We start from the raw sequence: 12,062 nt of genomic DNA, 5'->3' as shown, positions 1-12,062 counted from the left end.
GCTTGTTTAGAAGTAAGCTTTTTGCTGAAAAACGCAAGAGGCTGCCAATCGTTATCAACTTGTTGTTGTAAGCATGCACCTACATGCATACTAGATGCATCTGTAAACAGACCTATTGAAGCACTGGCATTTGGATGTGATAGTGATGAAACGTGGGACAGACTTCTTTTGCAGTCTGCAAAACATTCCTTCAATTCAGGTGTCCACGGAAAAGGTTTGGAGCCTTTGCTATTCGTTTCAGCAACTGCGTCGATTAGAGCGGCTTGGTACTTGGCAGCGTTTGGTAAAAATCTGCGGTAATAATTGACCATGCCAAGAAATCTTCGCACACCTTGTACTGTTTTTGGGAGAGGGAAATCCATAAGCGCACTTATTCGGTCTTTTGGAGGGTAGGTACCCTCAGCGTTAATGCGGTATCCCAAAAAGGTTACCTCAGGTGCACCAAATATGCATTTTGCTGGGTTGATGACTACTCCATACTCATTTAGTCGACTAAACAAGAGCCTGAGGTGTTCGGCATGTTGTTGGTGGTCTTTGGAGTAGACAAGAATGTCATCAACGTAGGCAAAACAGAAATCGAATCCTCGAACCACTTCGTCAATGAACCGTTGGAAAGTCTGTCCAGCATTGCGCAACCCGAAGGTCATGTAAGGGAATTCGTAGAGTCCGAAAGGTGTGATTATAGCTGTTTTGCAAATGTCGTCAGGATTAACAGGTATCTGCTGATAGGCTTTTACTAAATCTAAAGTGCTAAATAGGGTACATCCAGAAAGATTTTGACAAAAATCTCCAATGTGACGAACTGGATAGCGGTCCGGAATAGTGCGCGCATTTAACGCTCGGTAATCTCCACAAGGGCGATAAGTGTCGTCTTTTTTAGGGACGAGATGCAAGGGAGAGGACCAAGAGCTACTAGAAGGTCTTGCTGTTCCAACTCTTACCATCTCCTCGAACTCCCTCTGTGCTGCCCGCAGTTTTTGTGGAGCGAGACGACGTGACCGTGAAGAAATCGGTGGTCCATCAGTAGTAGTGATGAAATGCACCGTTGAGTGTTTAGGTTGCTTGGGAGGTCCGGGTGGTCGTGTTATGTTTGGAAAATCAGTTAAAATGTGCTTGAAAGGTGATTCTGGTGACTGGATGAATTTGATACTGGGTTGATCAAGTGAAGAAATATCAGTTTTCGTTATCAAACCCGTTGCGTCATCGCGCAGTCTTCCATGAGCACAGTCTGGTAGAAGGGAATAATGTGCCAAGAAGTCAGATCCAATAATTGGAGTTCCAACATCTGCTATAATAAAATTCCATATATAATCCCGTCTCAGTCCTAGATTCAATTTCAGTTGTAGAAAACCAAATGTGTTGATTTTGGAACCATTTGCTGCAATAACATCATATTGAAGTGGCTGTTTATTGCTATATATACTGACGCTACATCTAGGTATGCACGAGAGATCAGATCCAGTGTCAATTAAAAATCGACGGCCTGAATATCGATCCGTAACGAAGAGACGGCGACTGGGTGCTGAGCAATCAGAAGTCGCCTCTACTGACCGCTGTTGGAGTTTTCCTGGGATGAGGGCACCCAAGAACAAGGTTTGATACATTTAGTTGCCTTGGTTTTGAAACGGTTGTGATACCAACATAGGTTGCGGCTGCGAGAGTGTGAGCGACTATGTCGTCTTGTCTGGTTAGACTCTCTTTGATTTACTCGGCCACGGCTAGTTGACAAACTGCCAACTATGCGAGTTAGTTCAGCAACCTGTTGCGTTAATACTTTAATTTCTTCTCTCATATCGTTATCTGTATTATTCCTGCTAACTGCATTTATCTGCGTCGGTTTGCAACTTATTTCTTGCAATTTATCGGCTAGCTCACCAAGATCTTCTGGACATTGCAAGTTTTGTGCGGTAAGAATGCCTTGGATGTGAGGCGGTAACCTACTCATCCAGATGGTTTTGAGTAGGGGCTCTGGAAAAGCTGTTCCTGCCAAACTCTTAAGGTGTCTTAAAAATGAGGAAGGTTTTCTGTCCCCAATATCTTCCTTTTCCAGTAAGCGACGCACCTTTTCCTCATATGATTCTGAGAATCTAGATGTTAAAACGTTTTTAATAGTCGAGTAAGGTTTATCTTTTGGAGGAGTAATTATAATATCTTCAACCTCTGCGGCTGACTTTAGGTCCAGTTGGCTAATAGCATAATAATATTTAGTTAATTCCTGAGTTATACCATTCAAGTGAAATTGTGCTTCCAGCGTGGCAAACCATAGCGCTGGACGGTCAGGCCAAAAGGGAGGGACACGAATTGATACTTTATTAATTAAGATTTGGGAATTTGGTGCTTCTATTTCACCACCAGATCCAGGTTCACTCATATTTACATTATCCTTACTAGACATAATTAATATAAAAATATACAGTGAACAACAATAAATCTTATAACGCTATAAAGATAAATCTTTCAATAATTAACATTAAAATTCTTATATAACTAATAAATGAAGTTTACAAAAGATTGAATTACAATAAACATTATTCTTTAAGTTTAAAGAAGAAATATTAAATTAGTAAGTTTAAAGTTTAGTTTGTAAACATATTTAAAAAAATTTACAATTAACAATTGAACAATAAAGTATTATTTTAAAAGATACAATTTATGAACTTATATTTAAAAATTGTGTATATTTAACAAATTGTTTACAAATAATGAATATAAAAGGTACTTAATGTTTAGAATATGACAGTAACCATAATATGAAGTATGTAGATATAAAATTATATATTATATTTCTAATAATCGTCCAACAAAGTTACTCCCTGTGGTTGCTCTGCTTGTAATTAAAACAGAGTGAATACTGGATCACTCTGCACAGCTCTAGTGCAAATTTTTCGATGATATCACTTTACATTTACAATAACTAACACTGTGCACTGTATCCACTGGACACTATTAAAGTTTTCAATTCACTTCAGTTGATTAACTAACCCGTAGGTACTTTCTCGATTGTATAACTGTGTTAAGACTGTGTTCAACGTTCTGAGAAACTGCAATGGCACATAAATTCTTGATTCGTTGAGTCGTTCAATTCGTCTTTATGTGATAAACAACTGTACCACATAATAGTCACTCAATAATCAATTCAATCTTCTTTCATTTTACAAAATGGCGTCGTTCGTCGGGGGTCACCAATATGGGGTTTGTATTCCCATTATGAGATTGATCATTGAGATTGAAACACGTAGGTAGTAACTTTGATTATTTATTGCCACAGTCACACTTATAAATTAGAACATATAATTTACAGAGCAAAACGATTATAGTGGAACAATAATTTAATACCATGTGAAAACAGAGTGTCTTTGAACTCTGCAAACGTCATTGACAACATAGATAATGTTGCTATAATGGAAATTATATAAATTAGAAACGCCACAAGGTAATAGGTTATTACTAATTAGACCATCTCTTTTATTATTATCAGACTCCTATCAATCTGATAGATGGTTTAGTACCTAAGTTGATACCATTTTGTTCTACGAGTAGGTAATAAATGATTAGTTAATTTGATAAGTAATTTAGGCGGTTAGTAACTAGGTAGGTACCTGCCTACATAATGGCAGTAACATGAAAAATCTACCACGTATTTTGTAGAACTTGTGTGTGTGTGTGTACTGTGTGTGTTTAATAATATTATATTTACCTAAAGCAACAGTAAAAATAAGCATCCTACCATCATCCTACATAGAAGTTATTTATTTGTCATTGTTATCAACCTACATTACATAAACGTTGAGTTAAATACCTAATAATATAGGTACATAAAATTATAATGCTTATCTTGACAGAACAGTCAGTACAATTGTCAATTCTTAGTGTCAAACTGTCAATTATACAGACGGACGGTTATTAATTAAAGTACTTAACTATATACTTAAACAAAATTATTAAATACTTTACCTAGTTCAAGATATCGCATAACTATATGGCTACCACATCGCATACTTTAAAAAACACAACCAAAATAACAATGACATTACTCATTCATCATGATTATATTATACTTTATCAATTTTACATACCTAAGTAAGTACCTATATTGTGTAACTTCGTAAAACCTATCTAAAAATATTTGTGTATTTACCTACACCTATAAATCAATATTTATTTATTTATATATTTTATAATAGGGATGCATCGATACGCCTTTTCGCCGATACGATACCGATACCGATATTCTTATAAAAATATCGGCGATACCGATACGCTTACTTTGAATTCAAAAATGAAAATAACTACGTTAAAAACAACCGACTTCAAACCCATTTGATAAATAGCACATCTAAATAATAATATGTAGTAATTAATAATATCAAATCTTTTTTATTTTTTACTTTTCCGTTTTGAAGTCGGTTGTTTTTAACGTAGTTATTTTTATTTAATACTTTTTAGTGTATTTTTCAACACGAATCAAACGAGCCCAAACTCGATAAAGTTGAGTCAACATATTACTGAGTTCCTATGGCCACCTTCCGATTCCATCATCAAATCAGCTCTATGTCATAATAATGTTTCATCGCTATCCAATTTACACAACGTATACACAATTTCAGGTCAATCGGTTACCGGGAAGTGAATCAAATTTACTTGTTACATTTCAAATAAGTCATCAAGTACAGACAAAAATGCTTATAAAATAAAAACTACTGGGCCTATCCGAATAAAATTTTTACGGGACCAATTCGACGCCATCCCATTGCATGCAGCATTGTCCATGCCTCATTTGCAACGGAATAGACGAGACAACATGCTCGTTTACACTACATTTTTAAATTTAAAAGTATCGTTGTATCGGTCATAAAAATATCGTCGATACCGATATATCGGCTAACCCGAAGTATCGCCGATATATCGGTATCGGATGCACCCCTATTTTATAATAAGTATGTTGTTAATTGTATTGATTAAAAAATTTAAACCTAATATCCTTTATATTTAATTCTTTATATTATTATGTACATTCTAGACGACTGCCATCAACCCCCTTCAAATATACTTAATACTTATACCTACTTGAAAAGTTGAAAGAATGCGAAGATGTCTAGCATGTCGGCCTATTATGTAAAATACACTTTTATTTTTTTAAACAATTAACTGTCCTAAAATTGGTAGAAATAGACCAAATAGACCACACAAGGTGGCACCAGCTTTCAAAAAAAAGGATCATCTTAATCGGTTCACCCAGTTGAAAGTGATGAGGTATCAAACCCAAAAAAAATACAGTGGAATCAAAAGCCTCTTTCTTTTTTTGAAGTCGATTGATAACAGGTATTTAACTTTTATTTGTGCTTTTATGTGTCAATCATATTCTTATTTTATACATTTAAACATACCTAGCTTAATGTTACATTACGACATTTGTTGTGCTTAATTAGTTTGGTAAAGATCATTGCAAACTTATGCAAGTTATTAGTAAAACACTGATTCTAGGTAGATAGTGACTACAGACTGACTACATTACTAAAAAAACACGCAACCCAGTATAACAGAATCCTACAACGGAACAATTTACTTATTTTGAATAATATTATCATGAAAATTACACAAAAGTAGGTACTTAGCCGAAATGCCAATAGGTACATTTACAAATAGAATTGTAACAATGTAAATAAAATGAAGAATATGTAGGTAAGTACTTTTTAAAAAAATAGCTTGAATATTATATACGACCTAATTAAAACATGAGATCACCTTTACCTAAGATAGAAGTCTTGCGCGTAGGTAAATATACTTACTAATTTTGAATCTTATTATTAAAACAAAAGCAGAAAAATGTACCTCAATTTTAACGCAATATAGGCTATCTTTGAATTGTTTACATTCATTTAAAAATAGTTGATAAACAAGGTCTTACCGAACTAGATTGCGCCTTCGTGCGTTCAAAATAATACACTACAAAAACTGCGTTGAGGCGTGCGTTTGTTTCGAAATACACTGAGTTACGACTAACCACGAGTCACGACTAACAACTACTTGCAGCTAGTATGCGACTCGCTCGGAACGTTGAATCCCTCCGCTACTGATTACGGTATAGGTACTTCGTATCAAACAAGTTCCGTGACGTTTTACGTCGCCGCCTACACATTTGTAGTGCGTATGATAATGAGGTGATAACTAAATTCCTCAATATTGAAGAAAGCATGTAGCCACGGACGGAGAGAAAATAGCGCAGGAATATAAAGTCTATTGTAGGTACAATTATTCCTATAGTATTAGTTTATATAATTATTAGCTGTTGCCCGCAGCTTCGCCTGCGTGGAAAAGATAAATAAACATGATACAAATTTTCATCCCCTATTTTATCCCCTTGGGGGTAGAATTGATCAAAATCCTTTCTTAGGGGACGCCTCCGTCCTAACATCTACCTGCATGCCAAATTTCAGCCCGATCCGTCCAGTGGTTTGGGCTGTGCGTTGATAGATCACTACCTATATCAGTCACCTTTGAGTTTTATTTATATAGATTTCGACTAAATTCTCATAAATGTTTCATATCTCCCCAATGATTTGAGTAAACTCGCCCATCCTTACAAGATAACGCGCAGAACTTTTTGATAAGATGCATACCAATGATGATGATATTATGCGTTAATAATTAATAACCTCTATATTCGAAATGGAATATAATGCACGCGTGTACTATCCTCCTAATATCACAGATAATATAAAATTACATTACTAGTACCATGGGGGCATAATGGTGAGGACCTCGGACTTCAAATCGATAAGTCGGGGGTTCGAGACGAGGCAAGCGTGCAGGAAATGAATAGATTTTTCAATTTATCTAGGAATGTTTATAACATCACCAATGCTTGAACGGTGAAGGAAAACATCGTGAGGAAACAGTCATGTCGAAGAATCAAAAGTTCGACAGTTTACGCCGTAAATTGAACCGCCCGCGTCGGGCAAATTCATATTACATATTATACCTACCGTAAATAAACATGGCTAGTTATTTTATTGTGATCATAGGATTTTTGCCAGTCAGTTCAATTCACGGCGTAAGCTGTTTGATAATAAGAGGTCATAATACGGCCCCAGTATAACACATGAGTTACCTATATGAATTCAATACGTAATTTTGCGGTTACTGCGGTACCCGCGGTTTCGTACCGGGGTGAAACCGCGCGGCGAATTTTGGACTACCTACATTGGAATACCTACCTAGATCTAAGTGGTGCTGATCGATGTTTGGTAAACAAAATATGTAGGTGATCGAAATCTATGTATAATAGATACATAATTTAATATACACAAGGGATACGTTATAACTTATAGCACAGATAATATTATACCTAATATGTACCTACTGTACTAGATAAAGGCGCAGTTACAGATATTTATTGATTTTCCCCTCATTTAAACATTCGTACATGCATGCATTATGTACCTATTTGATATTCATTGTAAAAAGTATACTGTAAATATTTACAGTTTATTTTTTACAATTTATTTCAAATTCAAAACTTTTTTAATTGAAGTGGCCGCTCTACCTAAAACACCTAAAATCAACTGCATTCTAAAGAATTCTATTCTATTCAGTGTCATACATGCTGTCAAAATTAATTCTAGAAACAAGTTGAATCCGAGACTGGTTAATTAAATTAGCGGACATCATTTCCGTTTACTCAGGTACAAGCAGTGGAATAACAAAAAATCAACGGCGAATAAAATCGTGAATTAAAATTTTTGCTGTGATAATATTTTACTTTTTAAAAGAAAAACAAGTTTGTTTTTAGCAAATCCCCGTATATAACCAAGAATCATCATTGTCTTTTCACCAGGATAGTTGAATAATACATACCTACCTACCATATGAAGTGATGGATATTCCCCGCCAGATACGTTTGAATAAAAAAACTTGTTTTAAAAAACGGGTTTTTTTTAATACCATTTAAGAGTATAGGGTACCTGCCACCTACCAACTTCACTTCTCGATGCTAATTTAAAGATATGTATTTATTTATTTATTCGAAATTGACTTGCTAATCGCTTTACACTGGCTAATTACAGATATTACATTACGATTAGATAGCTTCCTACCTATTTTGAAAAAAAAATGGGGTAGTCACTACATAACCTTAGAGCATTAAACTACATAATATATTAGTAACCTACATCCAAATCTAATAATTATACTTATTACAAGTGACCTACCCGAATACGCACGGGTATAGAATTACAACTCGCCCTCTAAGCAATAGATACTATAGTGTAAAAATGTTCTCATATTACAAAATTTAGAATGGACATTGGACGCTTATTGGATTATTCAAGTCAAGGTAAATTAAAAAAAGAAACACTAAAACTACAAAAAAGTTACTATTTTATTTTTTGTTTGGTAGTTAGGTACTATGTAGGTATATATACGTAAGACTCCATTCCAACTCGTAAGACTCCAAGAAACAAGAAGTCGTATGGAAAAAAGTTAGTGCGGTGCGGTGGCCGGTGAGGCGGCTTGAGACGTGTTTCGCTCATGCCGCCAACAGGAGGGGAGAAGTAGAACTGCAGCCAAACCACCTCTCCTGTTCTTGGCTTGCGCCTAGCCTGCCCCCCTAGTCAAGTGGCGTTCAATAGAATAGACAACGAATGTATGAGATTGACGTAACCTGTAGATACGTTTATCTACAGCCTATGTCAATCTCATACATTCGTAGTCTATTCTATTGAACGCTACGCTAACTGAACAGAAAGCCACTTGACTAGGGGGGCTGGAGACGGGCTGCCACCGAGGGGGTCATCATAATGGGGGGAAATCATTTTGTTTTTGAATATGCTGTAAAATATTAGCTCTTGTGGTATCGTTACTTTGAACAGATGATTTTTTTTCTTTTGAAATATTACCGAAAATAAAGAGTTCGAGAAATGTGCCTGAAAGTAAAATCACACGACGAAAAATTTGTAGATCTTGTTATTATCATATTTTATCTACAACTTTGCCATTTAATTTAATGTTTTGTCGGAAGTCGAGATAAATCATTTTTTACCATTAAAAGCTCCCCCTCCCACTTCCTGAACAGATCGACCGTTATATTTTATTGTTCCTTTCATTTTATCATATAGTCCTCCTTTTGGTAATGGGTTTCATCGGTTTCATCTTAGGGTTTCATCCTACTTAGTTACTGTGATTTTTGTTTTTTATTTTTTGAAGGGATCGGCACTGGTCCGAATCGTTCTAAATAAATATAATTTGGAAAATCCAAAAGTGCACGCCTCATAATTTTTTTTTAATAAATATTTATTAATTATTATTTTTGTTTATTTAATAACAATTAAACCACATCGAATCAGACCCTGAAAAATGAAAGGGTTCTATTCCTGAGCATACTCAAGCGTAAGAGAAAAAAAAAGACTCGATTAGTAAAGTATTTCGGTCGCTATCGTGTTAACAAGAAAAAGGATCCGCACATACAGACACACGGACGTCCAAAACAGAACTTTTTTAAACTGTTTTTTAACTAGTTTAAATAACAAAAATGACATCAAAAATATCATGAACGTTAAAAATAGTGTTTTTTCTTAATATGTGTGTGTATGTATTATCTTACAAGTGCAATGTATGATACATAAAGACATTTTAAGTTTGAAAAATCAGATGTTTTGCGCGAAGTGACAGTAGTACCCACCTCAACGCTTCGCATATGAGGCGTGCAATTAATCGCCAAATGTGTTGCAAGTGACGTGACTACCTCGGTCTAGGCTAGGCATTGCTGAGGTCTATGAAGCTAACGAGGAAAAATTAGCGAAATTAAAAAAAATCGCCAGAATCTGTTGCTTTTTTGTTGCTATAATGACGATTTTGTTGATCAAGACGATCGCTAAAAATCAGCAACAGTTCTAGCTTTACATTAAGGTAGCGTGAAGAAATTGGAAAAAGGGATGGATCGTTTGATAAATGCAGGTGAATTTGTTGCTGAAAAAAAAGTGTAGATTTTGATATTTTTAAATTTCAATAGCGCCAAAAATAACACTGACAACGTCAGCTTAATTGGCGATATTTGGTAGTATTTGGTAGTTATAATTAATATAAATTTGGTAACTACTTATTTAAACATAAAAAATATTTTTTCGATAATTTTTAATCGCCAGCTTTACAGACCTGCATTGCCGCATGGCCTTCGAGTTCAGGCCTGTTCAGGGAGCTCTCAAGTCCTACCAAAAAATCTCAATGGAAGTGAACTTTTGATGACTTTTTGAAACTTCTTAGGGCGCGTTGAGGTTAAAACTTCAAGGTAAAGCAATGGCAATACCGTCACATAATAGAGTAAGGCAACGATTTTGGTATCTTTGAATCTTGCAAAAGAAGTTTCACTTCTGACACATGTGTTTGGCACACATGCTTTTTTACTTAATATTTGATTATTCAACATTTTATAGGAGAAATAAAATAAACATATTAAACTTTAAACTATAGTATATTTTAAAACTTATGAATAATCAGTTATCTAGTCTTTGGTTTGAATTTTAAAATACCTGTACCATAGACTATTTATTACATAATAATAATCCTTAAAACTAAATACTGATTTGTAACACTTACATATGTATTTATACAGTGAAAATTAAAACCTAAGTTTGAAGTTAAAAATTTGATTAGGAATATGATTTTCTTAATATACAGATAAACTTATTCTATTCCATTAACTATTAAGTGAGAGCTTAAATAATTTGGCCACAATAATAGTCCTTCACTACAAATCATAACTATATAAATATCATTTTTTGGTCATTTTTAAGAGTATTATATCAGAACTTCTATAATTAATGTGTTGCTGGTCTTCAGGGATACTCTCAATATAGAAAAATTCTGAAATCTTTTCATAGAAGGTTTTCCACAACTTCTTTTGAATTTCTGTGTCTCTTAACTCTTGGGTTAAATATATAGTCGGCTTTTTGTTCACAGAGTTGTTTAAACTTTGTAATGTCTCAAATAGGGGATTCAATGCCTGAAAGAATAATGATCCTTAAGAAAACTTTTATATCTATTAATATGTCTCAGTTCATTTATAATAAAACAATTTTCACAAACTACAATACAAAATATCTATCCATCTATGCTATCGTATAAAACATACTATTGAGCTATAACATGTAAAAGTATAGATATTTACATCTTCATAATAAATGCAATCGGCTAACAAAATCATATCAAACTCTTGTTTATGGATATCAGAGTTTTTATCGCCCCATACTAAAGACTCTGCAATAGCATATCCACCCATACTAGCTATCTTTGATTTATTTTCCGCAATATTTAACCGCAATAAGGGAAGTGCCTCTGGTAAATCTGTCAGTGTTACTTGAGCCCTAAAAATAATGTTATTTCTTAGAAAACTATACTATAAAATTGATTACAAATCATGATTTTTCTTAAATCCCACCCGAGAGTAGCAGCAGTGAGTCCTACAACACCAAGACCTGATCCCAACTCAAGAACTCTTACACCACTCAAAAAATCCGGCTTATGGAAACACTTAGTCTCTAGATATTTAGCAAGGACCAGAGATGCATCCCAAACAACACAATTCACATCGCCTTCGAGTTTCTGATATATTCTTAAGGTTTTTAAACACACTTCGATATCTATTTCCCTAGGAAATAAATCGTTAAGTTGAAAACTTGACCTATGCGACATTTAGAATTTTTCGCTAATACACTTTAATAAATATGAAATGGAATGTTGGTTTCGGATTTGTTCTAGTGTTCTAGTAATCTAATTTAAATTTGTGTTTCTTTGGATTTTATATTTCTGTTTTTGAATCTACTTCTACAGTGTACACTACTGTGGGCCTAAAACATATAAATTGAAATTTGAAGGTATTCTATAAATTCTCGATTCATACTCGATTATAAAATATCGATTATACATCATTTTCATAACTGATCCGGAGAATTTTGTACTGTGTCATATGATTTTCATTTTTATTGTCTAATATAGAAATCAAAGCAAGAAATATTAAAATAAACCAACAAAATGATTACAGTTATTATAATAGTAAGAATACGTCT

At 34.3% G+C, this 12,062-nt stretch overlaps 1 protein-coding gene across 1 annotated transcript; it reads right to left on the bottom strand.

Annotated features, from left to right (window-relative positions):
- Positions 1-10,361: 10,361 nt before the first annotated feature.
- On the bottom strand, positions 10,362-12,039 carry LOC149908442 (protein N-lysine methyltransferase METTL21D-like). Its single transcript, XM_090102274.1, has 3 exons — positions 11,435-12,039; positions 11,165-11,360; positions 10,362-10,999 (listed from the first exon to the last, which is right to left on the bottom strand). Exons 1-3 carry the CDS (start codon positions 11,686-11,688, stop codon positions 10,769-10,771), a joined length of 681 nt encoding a protein of 226 aa, XP_089958400.1. The 5' UTR covers positions 11,689-12,039; the 3' UTR covers positions 10,362-10,768.
- Positions 12,040-12,062: the final 23 nt, after the last annotated feature.

Source organism: Colias eurytheme, chromosome 5 (genome assembly GCF_061535395.1).
Source record: "Colias eurytheme isolate Ceu_HAF_F1 chromosome 5, ilColEury1 Martin Lab GWU primary, whole genome shotgun sequence".
Lineage (NCBI taxonomy): Eukaryota > Metazoa > Arthropoda > Insecta > Lepidoptera > Pieridae > Colias > Colias eurytheme.
This window is presented reverse-complemented; position numbering and strand designations above follow the sequence as displayed.

Coding starts and splice junctions, on each gene's coding strand:
- LOC149908442 (XM_090102274.1), bottom strand. CDS start 11,688: ATGTCGCATAGGTCAAGTTTTCAACTTAACGATTTATTTCCTAGGGAA. Junction 11,361..11,434: donor CTCACTGCTGCTACTCTCGG/GTGGGATTTAAG, acceptor CATTATTTTTAG/GGCTCAAGTAACACTGACAG. Junction 11,000..11,164: donor ATTGCATTTATTATGAAGAT/GTAAATATCTAT, acceptor TTATTCTTTCAG/GCATTGAATCCCCTATTTGA.